At 34.8% G+C, this 17500-nt stretch overlaps 1 protein-coding gene across 1 annotated transcript in view; it reads right to left on the bottom strand.

Moving 5' to 3' along the window:
- LOC137646704 (thyrotropin receptor-like) overlaps positions 1–17500 on the bottom strand; it is a 68662-nt gene that overhangs the window by 6905 nt on the left and 44257 nt on the right. The window contains exon 16 of the mRNA XM_068379811.1: positions 183–377. Coding sequence (XP_068235912.1) covers positions 183–377 — 195 coding nt within the window. The remainder of the gene's footprint in view (positions 1–182; positions 378–17500) is intronic.

Below are 17500 nucleotides of genomic sequence, written 5' to 3'. Positions count from 1 at the left end.
AACCCAGAAAACTTGAACGATGCAAAAAAGAAAAAAAAAAAAAAAAAAAAAAAAAAAAAAAAAAAAAAAACAGCGGTGTTGAAAATGGAAATTCTGAAGAACAGAAATCGCCACGAAAGTGGCGCATACGCTATACTTACAGCCCAGAGGAAATACACGGCACTTGCACCGTCAATACGTACCTAGGTACACTCCCATGAAAAAATCAGCAATAGCAAGATTAGTAACAAGGAATCTCGGTACATCCATTTTAGCATAAGCAGCAACCAGAACTACAACAACAACCCCATTTCCCATCAGTGCCAGCAAGAAGACGATCCAGACGCCGCACCGGAGCGTCCACCAGTCGAAAAGGTCGCGGCATGGCATGAAGGGTCCTGCGGACGGGAAAGTACAATGTGGCGAAACCTTTACAGGAATAATAAAAATGTAATTAGGTAATGTATCCAACAGTGGCAATATTACTCTCAACAATGTGGCGAATCCTTTACAGGAATAATGATAAAAATGTAATTAGGTAATGTATCCTGCAGTGGTAATCTTACTCTCTACAATGTGGTGAATGCTTTACAGGAATAATGATAAAAATGTTATTGGGTAATGTATCCTACGGTGGTAATCTTACTCTCAACAATGTGGCGAATCCTTTACAGGAATAACGATGAAAATGTAATCAGGTAATGCATCCAACAGTGGTAATCTTAATCTCAACAATGTGGCGAATTCTTTACAGGAATAACGATGAAAATGAAATTAGGTAATGTATCCAACAGTGGTAATCTTACTCTCAACAATGTGGCGAATCCTTTACAGGAATAATGATGAAAATGTAATTAGGTAATGTATCCTGCAGTGGTAATCTTACTCTCAACAATGTGGCGAATCCTTTACAGGAATAATGATAAAAATGTTATTGGGTAATGTATCCAACAGTGGTAATCTTACTCTCAACAATGTGGCGAATCCTTTACAGGAATAACGATGAAAATGAAATTAGGTAATGTATCCAACAGTGGTAATCTTACTCTCAACAATGTGGCGAATCCTTTACAGGAATAATGATGAAAATGTAATTAGGTAATGTATCCTGCAGTGGTAATCTTACTCTCAACAATGTGGCGAATCCTTTACAGGAATAACGATGAAAATGTAATTAGGTAATGTATCCAACAGTGGTAATCTTACTCTCAACAATGTGGCGAATCCTTTACAGGAATAATGATGAAAATGTAATTAGGTAATGTATCCTGCAGTGGTAATCTTACTCTCAACAATGTGGCGAATCATTTACAGGAATAATGATGAAAATGTAATTAGGTAATGTATCCTGCAGTGGTAATCTTACTCTCAACAATGTGGCGAATCCTTTACAGGAATAATAATAAAAATGTAATTAGGTAATGTATCCTGCAGTGGTAATCTTACTCTCAACAATGTGGCGAATCCTTTACAGGAATAATAATAAAAATGTAATTAGGTAATGTATCCAACAGTGGTAATCTTACTCTCAACAATGTGGCGAATCCTTTACAGGAATAATGATGAAAATGTAATTGGGTAATGTATCCTGCGGTGGTAATCTTACTCTCAACAATGTGGCGAATCATTTACAGGAATAATGATGAAAATGTAATTGGGTAATGTATCCTACGGTGGAAATCTTACTCTCTACAATGTGGCGAATCCTTTACAGGAATAATGATAAAAATGTAATTGGGTAATGTATCCTACGGTGGTAATCTTACTCTCTACAATGTGGCGAATCCTTTACAGGAATAATGATGAAAATGTTATTGGGTAATGTATCCTACTGTGGTAATCTTACTCTCAACAATGTGGCGAATCCTTTACAGGAATAATGATGAAAATGTAACTAGGTAATGTATCCAACAGTGGTAATCTTACTCTCAACAATGTGGCGAATCATTTACAGGAATAATGATGAAAATGTAATTGGGTAATGTATCCTACTGTGGTAATCTTACTCTCAACAATGTGGCGAATCCTTTACAGGAATAATGATGAAAATGTAATTAGGTAATGTATCCAACAGTGGCAATATTACTCTCAACAATGTGGCGAATCCTTTACAGGAATAATGATGAAAATGTAATTAGGTAATATATCCTACTGTGGTAATCTTACTCTCTACAATGTGGCGAATCATTTACAGGAATAATGATGAAAATATAATTGGGTAATGTATCTTACGGTGGTAATCTTACTCTCTACAATGTGGCGAATCCTTTACAGGAATAATGATAAAAATGTTATTGGGCAATGTATCCTACTGTGGTAATCTTACTCTCAACAATGTGGCGAATCCTTTACAGGAATAATGATGAAAATGTAACTAGGTAATGTATCCAACAGTGGTAATCTTACTCTCAACAATGTGGCGAATCATTTACAGGAATAATGATGAAAATGTAATTGGGTAATGTATCCTGCGGTGGTAATCTTACTCTCAACAATGTGGCGAATCCTTTACAGGAATAATGATACAAATGTAATTGGGTAATGTATCCTGCGGTGGTAATCTTACTCTCAACAATGTGGCGAATCATTTACAGGAATAATGATGAAAATGTAATTGGGTAATGTATCCTGCGGTGGTAATCTTACTCTCAACAATGTGGCGAATCCTTTACAGGAATAATGATACAAATGTAATTGGGTAATGTATCCTGCGGTGGTAATCTTACCCTTAACAATGTGGCGAATCATTTACAGGAATAATGATGAAAATGTAATTGGGTAATGTATCCTACGGTGGTAATCTTACTCTCTACAATGTGGCGAATCCTTTACAGGAATAATGATAAAAATGTTATTGGGTAATGTATCCTACTGTGGTAATCTTACTCTCAACAATGTGGCGAATCCTTTACAGGAATAATGATGAAAATGTAACTAGGTAATGTATCCTACTGTGGTAATCTTACTCTCAACAATGTGGAGAATCCTTTACAGGAATAATGATGAAAATGTAACTAGGTAATGTATCCTACTGTGGTAATCTTACTCTCAACAATGTGGTGAATCATTTACAGGAATAATGATGAAAATGTAATTGGGTAATGTATCCTACGGTGGTAATCTTACTCTCTACAATGTGGCGAATCCTTTACAAGAATAATGATGAAAATGTTATTGGGTAATGTATCCTACGGTGGTAATCTTACTCTCAACAATGTGGCGAATCCTTTACAAAAATAATGATGAAAATGTTATTGGGTAATGTATCCAGCGGTGGTAATCTTACTCTCTACAATGTGGCGAATCCTTTACAGGCATAATGATGAAAATGTAACTGGGTAATGTATCCAGCGGTGGTAATCTTACTCTCAACAATGTGGCGAATCCTTTACAGGCATAATGATGAAAATGTAACTGGGTAATGTATCCAGCGGTGGTAATCTTACTCTCTACAATGTGGCGAATCCTTTACAGGAATAATGATGAAAATGTTATTGGGTAATGTATCCAGCGGTGGTAATCTTACTCTCTACAATGTGGCGAATCCTTTACAGGCATAATGATGAAAATGTCTCAACAATGTGGCGAATCCTTTACAGGCATAATGATGAAAATGTAACTGGGTAATGTATCCAGCGTTGGTAATCTTACTCTCAACAATGTGGCGAATCCTTTACAGGCATAATGATGAAAATGTAACTGGGTAATGTATCCAGCGGTGGTAATCTTACTCTCAACAATGTGGCGAATCCTTTTCAGGCATAATGATGAAAAAGTAACTGGGTAATGTATCCAGCGGTGGTAATCTTACTCTCAACAATGTGGCGAATCCTTTTCAGGCATAATGATGAAAAGGTAACTGGGTAATGTATCCAGCGGTGGTAATCTTACTCTCAACAATGTGGCGAATCCTTTTCAGGCATAATGATGAAAAGGTAACTGGGTAATGTATCCTACAGTGGTAATCTTACTCTCTACAATGTGGCGAATCCTTCACAGGAATAATGATGAAAAGGTAACTGGGTAATGTATCCTACAGTGGTAATCTTACTCTCTACAATGTGGCGAATCCTTCTCAGGAATAATGATGAAAAGGTAACTGGGTAATGTATCCTACAGTGGTAATCTTACTCTCAACAATGTGGCGAATCCTTCACAGGAATAATGATGAAAAGGTAACTGGGTAATGTATCCTACAGTGGTAATCTTACTCTCTACAATGTGGCGAATCCTTCTCAGGAATAATGATGAAAAGGTAACTGGGTAATGTATCCTACAGTGGTAATCTTACTCTCAACAATGTGGCGAATCCTTCTCAGGAATAATGATGAAAAGGTAACTGGGTAATGTATCCTACAGTGGTAATCTTACTCTCAACAATGTGGCGAATCCTTCTCAGGAATAACGATGAAAAGGTAATTAGGTAATGCATCCTACAGTGGTAATCTTACTCTCAACAATGTGGCGAATCCTTCTTAGGAATAACGATGAAAAGGTAACTAGGTAATGCATCCAACAGTGGTAATCTTACTCTCAACAATGTGGCGAATCATTTACAGGAATAATGATGAAAATGTAACTAGGTAATGTATCCAACAGTGGTAATCTGGTAATGTATCCAACAGTGGTAATCTGGTAATGTATCCAACAGTGGTAATCTTACTCTCAACAATGTGGCGAATCATTTACAGGAATAACGATGAAAATGTAATTAGGTAATGTATCCAACAGTGGTAATCTTACTCTCAACAATGTGGCAAATCATTTACAGGAATAATGATAAAAATGTAATTAGGTAATGTATCCAATAGTGGTAATCTTACTCTCAACAATGTGGCGAATCATTTACAGGAATAATAATGAAAATGTAACTAGGTAATGTATCCAACAGTGGTAATCTGGTAATGTATCCAACAGTGGTAATCTTACTCTCAACAATGTGGCGAATCATTTACAGGAATAATGATGAAAATGTAATTAGGTAATGCATCCAACAGTGGTAATCTTACTCTCAACAATGTGGCGAATCATTTACAGGAATAACGATGAAAATGTAATTAGGTAATGTATCCAACAGTGGTAATCTTACTCTCAACAATGTGGCAAATCATTTACAGGAATAATGATAAAAATGTAATTAGGTAATGTATCCAATAGTGGTAATCTTACTCTCAACAATGTGGCGAATCATTTACAGGAATAATAATGAAAATGTAACTAGGTAATGTATCCAACAGTGGTAATCTGGTAATGTATCCAACAGTGGTAATCTTACTCTCAACAATGTGGCGAATCATTTACAGGAATAACGATGAAAATGTAATTAGGTAATGCATTCAACAGTGGTAATCTTACTCTCAACAATGTGGCAAATCATTTACAGGAATAATGATAAAAATGTAATTAGGTAATGTATCCAATAGTGGTAATCTTACTCTCAACAATGTGGCGAATCATTTACAGGAATAATAATGAAAATGTAACTAGGTAATGTATCCAACAGTGGTAATCTGGTAATGTATCCAACAGTGGTAATCTTACTCTCAACAATGTGGCGAATCATTTACAGGAATAATGATGAAAATGTAACTAAGTAATGTAACCAACAGTGGTAATCTGGTAATGTATCCAACAGTGGTAATCTTACTCTCAACAATGTGGCGAATCATTTACAGGAATAACAATGAAAATGTAACTAGGTAATGCATCCAACAGTGGTAATCTTACTCTCAACAATGTGGCGAATCATTTACAGGAATAATGATGAAAATGTAATTAGGTAATGTATCCAATAGTGGTAATCTTACTCTCAACAATGTGGCGAATCATTTACAGGAATAATGATAAAAATGTAATTAGGTAATGTATCCAATAGTGGTAATCTTACTCTCAACAATGTGGCGAATCATTTACAGGAATAATGATGAAAAGGTAACTGGGTAATGTATCCTACAGTGGTAATCTTACTCTCTACAATGTGGCGAATCCTTCTCAGGAATAATGATGAAAAGGTAACTGGGTAATGTATCCTACAGTGGTAATCTTACTCTCAACAATGTGGCGAATCCTTCTCAGGAATAATGATGAAAAGGTAACTGGGTAATGTATCCTACAGTGGTAATCTTACTCTCAACAATGTGGCGAATCCTTCTCAGGAATAACGATGAAAAGGTAATTAGGTAATGCATCCTACAGTGGTAATCTTACTCTCAACAATGTGGCGAATCCTTCTTAGGAATAACGATGAAAAGGTAACTAGGTAATGCATCCAACAGTGGTAATCTTACTCTCAACAATGTGGCGAATCATTTACAGGAATAACGATGAAAATGTAACTAGGTAATGTATCCAACAGTGGTAATCTGGTAATGTATCCAACAGTGGTAATCTTACTCTCAACAATGTGGCGAATCATTTACAGGAATAACGAGGAAAATGTAACTAGGTAATGTATCCAACAGTGGTAATCTGGTAATGTATCCAACAGTGGTAATCTTACTCTCAACAATGTGGCGAATCATATACAGGAATAACGATGAAAATGTAACTAGGTAATGCATCCAACAGTGGTAATCTTACTCTCAACAATGTGGCGAATCATTTACAGGAATAACGATGAAAATGTAACTAGGTAATGTATCCAACAGTGGTAATCTGGTAATGTATCCAACAGTGGTAATCTGGTAATGTATCCAACAGTGGTAATCTTACTCTCAACAATGTGGCGAATCATTTACAGGAATAACGATGAAAATGTAACTAGGTAATGTATTCAACAGTGGTAATCTGGTAATGTATCCAACAGTGGTAATCTGGTAATGTATCCAACAGTGGTAATCTTACTCTCAACAATGTGGCGAATCATTTACAGGAATAACGATGAAAATGTAACTAAGTAATGTATCCAACAGTGGTAATCTGGTAATGTATCCAACAGTGGTAATCTTACTCTCAACAATGTGGCGAATCATTTACAGGAATAACGAGGAAAATGTAACTAGGTAATGTATCCAACAGTGGTAATCTGGTAATGTATCCAACAGTGGTAATCTGGTAATGTATCCAACAGTGGTAATCTTACTCTCAACAATGTGGCGAATCATTTACAGGAATAACGAGGAAAATGTAACTAGGTAATGCATCCAACAGTGGTAATCTTACTCTCAACAATGTGGCGAATCATTTACAGGAATAATGATGAAAATGTAACTAGGTAATGTATCCAACAGTGGTAATCTGGTAATGTATCCAACAGTGGTAATCTTACTCTCAACAATGTGGCGAATCATATACAGGAATAACGATGAAAATGTAACTAGGTAATGTATCCAACAGTGGTAATCTGGTAATGTATCCAACAGTGGTAATCTTACTCTCAACAATGTGGCGAATCATATACAGGAATAACGATGAAAATGTAACTAGGTAATGCATCCAACAGTGGTAATCTTACTCTCAACAATGTGGCGAATCATTTACAGGAATAATGATGAAAATGTAACTAGGTAATGTATCCAACAGTGGTAATCTGGTAATGTATCCAACAGTGGTAATCTGGTAATGTATCCAACAGTGGTAATCTTACTCTCAACAATGTGGCTAATCATTTACAGGAATAATGATGAAAATGTAATTAGGTAATATATCCAATAGTGGTAATCTGGTAATGTATCCAACAGTGGTAATCTTACTCTCAACAATGTGGCGAATCATTTACAGGAATAATGATGAAAATGTAACTAGGTAATGTATCCAACAGTGGTAATCTGGTAATGTATCCAACAGTGGTAATCTTACTCTCAACAATGTGGCGAATCATATACAGGAATAACGATGAAAATGTAACTAGGTAATGTATCCAACAGTGGTAATCTGGTAATGTATCCAACAGTGGTAATCTTACTCTCAACAATGTGGCGAATCATATACAGGAATAACGATGAAAATGTAACTAGGTAATGCATCCAACAGTGGTAATCTTACTCTCAACAATGTGGCGAATCATTTACAGGAATAATGATGAAAATGTAACTAGGTAATGTATCCAACAGTGGTAATCTGGTAATGTATCCAACAGTGGTAATCTGGTAATGTATCCAACAGTGGTAATCTTACTCTCAACAATGTGGCGAATCATTTACAGGAATAATGATGAAAATGTAACTAGGTAATGTATCCAACAGTGGTAATCTGGTAATGTATCCAACAGTGGTAATCTTACTCTCAACAATGTGGCGAATCATTTACAGGAATAACGATGAAAATGTAACTAGGTAATGCATCCAACAGTGGTAATCTTACTCTCAACAATGTGGCGAATCATTTACAGGAATAATGATGAAAATGTAACTAGGTAATGTATCCAACAGTGGTAATCTGGTAATGTATCCAACAGTGGTAATCTTACTCTCAACAATGTGGCGAATCATTTACAGGAATAACGATGAAAATGTAACTAGGTAATGCATCCAACAGTGGTAATCTTACTCTCAACAATGTGGCGAATCATTTACAGGAATAATGATGAAAATGTAACTAGGTAATGTATCCAACAGTGGTAATCTGGTAATGTATCCAACAGTGGTAATCTGGTAATGTATCCAACAGTGGTAATCTTACTCTCAACAATGTGGCTAATCATTTACAGGAATAATGATAAAAATGTAATTAGGTAATGTATCCAATAGTGGTAATCTTACTCTCAACAATGTGGCGAATCATTTACAGGAATAATGATGAAAATGTAACTAGGTAATGTAACCAACAGTGGTAATCTGGTAATGTATCCAACAGTGGTAATCTTACTCTCAACAATGTGGCGAATCATTTACAGGAATAACGATGAAAATGTAACTAGGTAATGCATCCAACAGTGGTAATCTTACACTCAACAATGTGGCGAATCATTTACAGGAATAATGATGAAAAATGTAATTAGGTAATGTATCCAATAGTGGTAATCTTACTCTCAACAATGTGGCGAATCATTTACAGGAATAATGATGAAAATGTAACTAGGTAATGTAACCAACAGTGGTAATCTGGTAATGTATCCAACAGTGGTAATCTTACTCTCAACAATGTGGCGAATCATTTACAGGAATAATGATGAAAATGTAATTAGGTAATATATCCAATAGTGGTAATCTTACTCTCAACAATGTGGCGAATCATTTACAGGAATAATGATGAAAATGTAACTAGGTAATGTATCCAACAGTGGTAATCTGGTAATGTATCCAACAGTGGTAATCTTACTCTCAACAATGTGGCGAATCATTTACAGGAATAACGATGAAAATGTAACTAGGTAATGCATCCAACAGTGGTAATCTTACACTCAACAATGTGGCGAATCATTTACAGGAATAATGATGAAAATGTAACTAGGTAATGTAACCAACAGTGGTAATCTGGTAATGTATCCAACAGTGGTAATCTTACTCTCAACAATGTGGCGAATCATTTACAGGAATAATGATGAAAATGTAACTAGGTAATGCATCCAACAGTGGTAATCTTACTCTCAACAATGTGGCGAATCATTTACAGGAATAATGATGAAAATGTAACTAGGTAATGTAACCAACAGTGGTAATCTGGTAATGTATCCAACAGTGGTAATCTTACTCTCAACAATGTGGCGAATCATTTTACAGGAATAATGATGAAAATGTAACTTAGGTAATATATCCAACAGTGGTAATCTTACTCTCAACAATGTGGCGAATCATTTACAGGAATAATGATGAAAATGTAACTAGGTAATGTATCCAACAGTGGTAATCTGGTAATGAATCCAACAGTGGTAATCTTACTCTCAACAATGTGGCGAATCATATACAAGAATAACGATGAAAATGTAACTAGGTAATGCATCCAACAGTGGTAATCTTTACTCTCAACAATTTGGCGAATCATTTACAGGAATAATGATGAAAATGTAACTAGGAAATGTATCCAACAGTGGTAATCTGGTAATGTATCCAACAGTGGTAATCTTACTCTCAACAATGTGGCGAATCATTTACAGGAATAACGATGAAAATGTAACTAGGTAATGCATCCAACAGTGGTAATCTTACTCTCAACAATGTGGCGAATCATTTACAGGAATAATGATGAAAATGTAACTAGGTAATGTATCCAACAGTGGTAATCTGGTAATGTATCCAACAGTGGTAATCTTACTCTCAACAATGTGGCGAATCATTTACAGGAATAATGATGAAAATGTAACTAGGTAATGTATCCAACAGTGGTAATCTTATTCTCAACAATGTGGCGAATCCTTTACAGGAATAATGATGAAAATGTAACTAGGTAATGTATCCAACAGTGGTAATCTTATTCTCAACAATGTGGCGAATCCTTTACAGGAATAATGATGAAAATGTAACTAGGTAATGTATCCAACAGTGGTAATCTTTACTCTCAACAATGTGGCGAATCCTTTACAGGAATAATGATGAAAATGTAACTAGGTAATGTATCCAACAGTGGTAATCTTACTCTCAACAATGTGGCGAATCCTTTACAGGAATAATGATGAAAATGTAACTAGGTAATGTATCCAACAGTGGTAATCTTACTCTCAACAATGTGGCGAATCCTTTACAGGAATAATGATGAAAATGTAACTAGGTAATGTATCCTACAGTGGTAATCTTACTCTCAACAATGTGGCGAATCCTTTACAGGAATAATGATGAAAATGTAACTAGGTAATGTATCCTACAGTGGTAATCTGGTAATGTATCCAACAGTGGTAATCTTACTCTCAACAATGTGGCGAATCATTTACAGGAATAATGATGAAATGTAACTAGGTAATGTATCCAACAGTGGTAATCTGGTAATGTATCCAACAGTGGTAATCTTACTCTCAACAATGTGGCGAATCATATACAAGAATAACGATGAAAATGTAACTAGGTAATGCATCCAACAGTGGTAATCTTACTCTCAACAATGTGGCGAATCATTTACAGGAATAATGATGAAAAAGTAACTAGGTAATGTATCCAACAGTGGTAATCTGGTAATGTATCCAACAGTGGTAATCTTACTCTCAACAATGTGGCGAATCATTTACAGGAATAACGATGAAAATGTAACTAGGTAATGCATCCAACAGTGGTAATCTTACTCTCAACAATGTGGCGAATCATTTACAGGAATAATGATGAAAATGTAACTAGGTAATGTATCCAACAGTGGTAATCTGGTAATGTATCCAACAGTGGTAATCTTACTCTCAACAATGTGGCGAATCATTTACAGGAATAATGATGAAAATGTAACTAGGTAATGTATCCAACAGTGGTAATCTTACTCTCAACAATGTGGCGAATCATATACAGGAATAACGATGAAAATGTAACTAGGTAATGTATCCAACAGTGGTAATCTGGTAATGTATCCAACAGTGGTAATCTTACTCTCAACAATGTGGCGAATCATATACAGGAATAACGATGAAAATGTAACTAGGTAATGCATCCAACAGTGGTAATCTTACTCTCAACAATGTGGCGAATCATTTACAGGAATAATGATGAAAATGTAACTAGGTAATGTATCCAACAGTGGTAATCTGGTAATGTATCCAACAGTGGTAATCTGGTAATGTATCCAACAGTGGTAATCTTACTCTCAACAATGTGGCTAATCATTTACAGGAATAATGATAAAAATGTAATTAGGTAATGTATCCAACAGTGGTAATCTTACTCTCAACAATGTGGCGAATCATTTACAGGAATAATGATGAAAATGTAACTAGGTAATGTATCCAACAGTGGTAATCTGGTAATGTATCCAACAGTGGTAATCTTACTCTCAACAATGTGGCGAATCATTTACAGGAATAATGATGAAAATGTAACTAGGTAATGCATCCAACAGTGGTAATCTTACTCTCAACAATGTGGCGAATCATTTACAGGAATAATGATGAAAATGTAACTAGGTAATGTATCCAACAGTGGTAATCTGGTAATGTATCCAACAGTGGTAATCTGGTAATGTATCCAACAGTGGTAATCTTACTCTCAACAATGTGGCTAATCATTTACAGGAATAATGATAAAAATGTAATTAGGTAATGTATCCAACAGTGGTAATCTTACTCTCAACAATGTGGCGAATCATTTACAGGAATAATGATGAAAATGTAACTAGGTAATGTATCCAACAGTGGTAATCTGGTAATGTATCCAACAGTGGTAATCTTACTCTCAACAATGTGGCGAATCATTTACAGGAATAATGATGAAAATGTAACTAGGTAATGTAACCAACAGTGGTAATCTGGTAATGTATCCAACAGTGGTAATCTTACTCTCAACAATGTGGCGAATCATTTACAGGAATAATGATGAAAATGTAACTAGGTAATGCATCCAACAGTGGTAATCTTACTCTCAACAATGTGGCGAATCATTTACAGGAATAATGATGAAAATGTAACTAGGTAATGTAACCAACAGTGGTAATCTGGTAATGTATCCAACAGTGGTAATCTTACTCTCAACAATGTGGCGAATCATTTACAGGAATAATGATGAAAATGTAACTAGGTAATGCATCCAACAGTGGTAATCTTACTCTCAACAATGTGGCGAATCATTTACAGGAATAATGATGAAAATGTAACTAGGTAATGTAACCAACAGTGGTAATCTGGTAATGTATCCAACAGTGGTAATCTTACTCTCAACAATGTGGCGAATCATTTACAGGAATAATGATGAAAATGTAATTAGGTAATATATCCAACAGTGGTAATCTTACTCTCAACAATGTGGCGAATCATTTACAGGAATAATGATGAAAATGTAATTAGGTAATATATCCAACAGTGGTAATCTTACTCTCAACAATGTGGCGAATCATTTACAGGAATAACGATGAAAATGTAACTAGGTAATGCATCCAACAGTGGTAATCTTACTCTCAACAATGTGGCGAATCATTTACAGGAATAATGATGAAAATGTAACTAGGAAATGTATCCAACAGTGGTAATCTGGTAATGTATCCAACAGTGGTAATCTTACTCTCAACAATGTGGCGAATCATTTACAGGAATAATGATGAAAATGTAACTAGGTAATGCATCCAACAGTGGTAATCTTACTCTCAACAATGTGGCGAATCATTTACAGGAATAATGATGAAAATGTAACTAGGTAATGTATCCAACAGTGGTAATCTGGTAATGTCCAACAGTGGTAATCTTACTCTCAACAATGTGGCGAATCATTTACAGGAATAATGATGAAAATGTAACTAGGTAATGTATCCAACAGTGGTAATCTTATTCTCAACAATGTGGCGAATCCTTTACAGGAATAATGATGAAAATGTAACTAGGTAATGTATCCAACAGTGGTAATCTTATTCTCAACAATGTGGCGAATCCTTTACAGGAATAATGATGAAAATGTAACTAGGTAATGTATCCAACAGTGGTAATCTTACTCTCAACAATGTGGCGAATCCTTTACAGGAATAATGATGAAAATGTAACTAGGTAATGTATCCAACAGTGGTAATCTTACTCTCAACAATGTGGCGAATCCTTTACAGGAATAATGATGAAAATGTAACTAGGTAATGTATCCAACAGTGGTAATCTTACTCTCAACAATGTGGCGAATCCTTTACAGGAATAATGATGAAAATGTAACTAGGTAATGTATCCAACAGTGGTAATCTTACTCTCAACAATGTGGCGAATCCTTTACAGGAATAATGATGAAAATGTAACTAGGTAATGTATCCTACAGTGGTAATCTGGTAATGTATCCAACAGTGGTAATCTTACTCTCAACAATGTGGCGAATCATTTACAGGAATAATGATGAAAATGTAACTAGGTAATGTATCCAACAGTGGTAATCTGGTAATGTATCCAACAGTGGTAATCTTACTCTCAACAATGTGGCGAATCATTTACAGGAATAACGATGAAAATGTAACTAGGTAATGCATCCAACAGTGGTAATCTTACTCTCAACAATGTGGCGAATCATTTACAGGAATAATGATGAAAATGTAACTAGGTAATGTATCCAACAGTGGTAATCTGGTAATGTATCCAACAGTGGTAATCTTACTCTCAACAATGTGGCGAATCATTTACAGGAATAATGATGAAAATGTAACTAGGTAATGTATCCAACAGTGGTAATCTTACTCTCAACAATGTGGCGAATCATTTACAGGAATAATGATGAAAATGTAACTAGGTAATGTATCCAACAGTGGTAATCTGGTAATGTATCCAACAGTGGTAATCTTACTCTCAACAATGTGGCGAATCATTTACAGGAATAATGATGAAAATGTAACTAGGTAATGTATCCAACAGTGGTAATCTTACTCTCAACAATGTGGCGAATCCTTTACAGGAATAATGATGAAAATGTAACTAGGTAATGTATCCAACAGTGGTAATCTTACTCTCAACAATGTGGCGAATCCTTTACAGGAATAATGATGAAAATGTAACTAGGTAATGTATCCAACAGTGGTAATCTTACTCTCAACAATGTGGCGAATCCTTTACAGGAATAATGATGAAAATGTAACTAGGTAATGTATCCAACAGTGGTAATCTTACTCTCAACAATGTGGCGAATCCTTTACAGGAATAATGATGAAAATGTAACTAGGTAATGTATCCAACAGTGGTAATCTTACTCTCAACAATGTGGCGAATCCTTTACAGGAATAATGATGAAAATGTAACTAGGTAATGTATCCAACAGTGGTAATCTTACTCTCAACAATGTGGCGAATCCTTTACAGGAATAATGATGAAAATGTAACTAGGTAATGTATCCAACAGTGGTAATCTTACTCTCAACAATGTGGCGAATCCTTTACAGGAATAATGATGAAAATGTATCCAACAGTGGTAATCTTACTCTCAACAATGTGGCGAATCCTTTACAGGAATAATGATGAAAATGTAACTAGGTAATGTATCCAACAGTGGTAATCTTACTCTCAACAATGTGGCGAATCCTTTACAGGAATAATGATGAAAATGTAACTAGGTAATGTATCCAACAGTGGTAATCTTACTCTCAACAATGTGGCGAATCCTTTACAGGAATAAGGATGAAAATGTAACTAGGTAATGTATCCAACAGTGGTAATCTTACTCTCAACAATGTGGCGAATCCTTTACAGGAATAAGGATGAAAATGTAACTAGGTAATGTATCCAACAGTGGTAATCTTACTCTCAACAATGTGGCGAATCCTTTACAGGAATAAGGATGAAAATGTAACTAGGTAATGTATCCAACAGTGGTAATCTTACTCTCAACAATGTGGCGAATCCTTTACAGGAATAAGGATGAAAATGTAACTAGGTAATGTATCCAACAGTGGTAATCTTACTCTCAACAATGTGGCGAATCCTTTACAGGAATAAGGATGAAAATGTAACTAGGTAATGTATCCAACAGTGGTAATCTTACTCTCAACAATGTGGCGAATCCTTTACAGGAATAAGGATGAAAATGTAACTAGGTAATGCATCCAACAGTGGTAATCTTACTCTCAACAATGTGGCGAATCCTTTACAGGAATAAGGATGAAAATGTAACTAGGTAATGCATCCAACAGTGGTAATCTTACTCTCAACAATGTGGCGAATCCTTTACAGGAATAAGGATGAAAATGTAACTAGGTAATGCATCCAACAGTGGTAATCTTACTCTCAACAATGTGGCGAATCATTTACAGGAATAAGGATGAAAATGTAAAGGTAATGCATCCACAGTGGTAATCTTACTCTCAACACATACATACATAAATCCATATATGAATAAAGGTATTTCAAGAAACAGTCATCAACTCATGCTATCTATTTAATCGTAAATCCTAATCAATTATTCTTTAAAGTAATATTCCACACACCTTGCATGATATTAATCTTATTTGTTTTAATGTAAATTATCTGAACCTTTCTCTCATTATAGAATTCCCTCTTTCAAAGTAAATTCCAATTAAATTCTCTTACGGGCTGCCAACGCAAGAGCCCGTGTTTTGCATAAGGCAAGGCAATCTCAACACACACACACACACACACACACACACACACTGTAATAAGACGCAAGGACGTTTCAAGTAAAAGAAGCGAACAATGATTGACAAATAAATATAAGAGTGTAATTTTATCCTTTTTTTTCACCTTAAAATAAAAATCATCTTAACACATTCGGGCTGCTTAATTACAAGAGCCCGTGCTTGGCCAAAAGGACAAGGCAATCTACAACAAAGACAATAGTAAAATTGGTCTCCAAAAACCTCAAGCCAATTCAATAAGTCTTATGACTTTAATCTATAAATGAAAATACCCTATTTAAATAAAATTTCTCTCATGAGCTGTTAACTCAAGAGCCCATGTCCCACATAAAGTGGAGAAAAAAAAAAAAACAAAAAAAAAAAACAGGAGAGCAATGTTTATCGAATTCAATGCTCTATGATAATTCAATTTTTTTTTCTATGTGGACAAAATGCATTGCAAACTAATGAATAGAACTTGCATGCATTATAGATGAACATGTGGTATGAAATTGAGTTTTTTATATGTATTTTCAAAACTAGCGGTAAACGCTCAGAAAAAAATATGAATTAATGACAAAATTCACTTAAAAATTGCATTACCATGTGAGTATAAAGTTACATAAAAACTGCATTACCATGTAAGTATATAATCACTTCAAAACTGCATTATCATGTAAGCATAAAATTACTTCCAAATTGCATTAACAGGCGAGTATAGAATTACATAAAATGCATTACCACGTGAGTATAAAATTATTCAAAACCGCATTACCATATGAGTATAAATTACTTCAAACTGCATTACCATTTGAGTATAAAGTTACTTCAAAACTGCTTTCTCATGTGAGTATAAAGTTTCTTTAAAACTACATTACCACATGAATATAAAATTACTTCAAAATCGCATTACCATGCGAGTATAAACTAAGTTTAAAACTACATTACCATGTAAGAATAAAATTAAATTTACTTCAAAACTGGATTACCACATAAGTATAAAATTACTTCAAAACTGCATTACCATGCAAATATAAAACTACTTCAAAGCTGAATTCCCATGTAAATATAAAGTTACTTCAAAACTGGATTACCATTTGAGTATAAAATTACTTCAAAACTGCATTACCACGTGAGCATAAAATTAATTCATAACTGCATTACCACATGAGCATAAAATTACTTAAAAACTGCATTACCACATGCGTATAAAATTACTTCAATACTGCATTACCACATGAGCATAAAATTACTTAAAAACTGCAGTACCACATGAACATAAAATTAATTAAAAACTGCATTACCATATGAGTATAAAATTACTTCAAAACTGCATTACCGCGTGAGCATAAAATTACTTCAAAACTGCATTACCACATGAGCATAAAATTACTTCAAAACTGCATTACCACATGAGCATAAAATTACTTCAAAAC

Source organism: Palaemon carinicauda, chromosome 9 (assembly GCF_036898095.1).
Source record: "Palaemon carinicauda isolate YSFRI2023 chromosome 9, ASM3689809v2, whole genome shotgun sequence".
NCBI lineage: Eukaryota > Metazoa > Arthropoda > Malacostraca > Decapoda > Palaemonidae > Palaemon > Palaemon carinicauda.
Note: the sequence above shows the minus strand (reverse complement) of the source record. Positions and strands in the feature narration are given on the sequence as shown.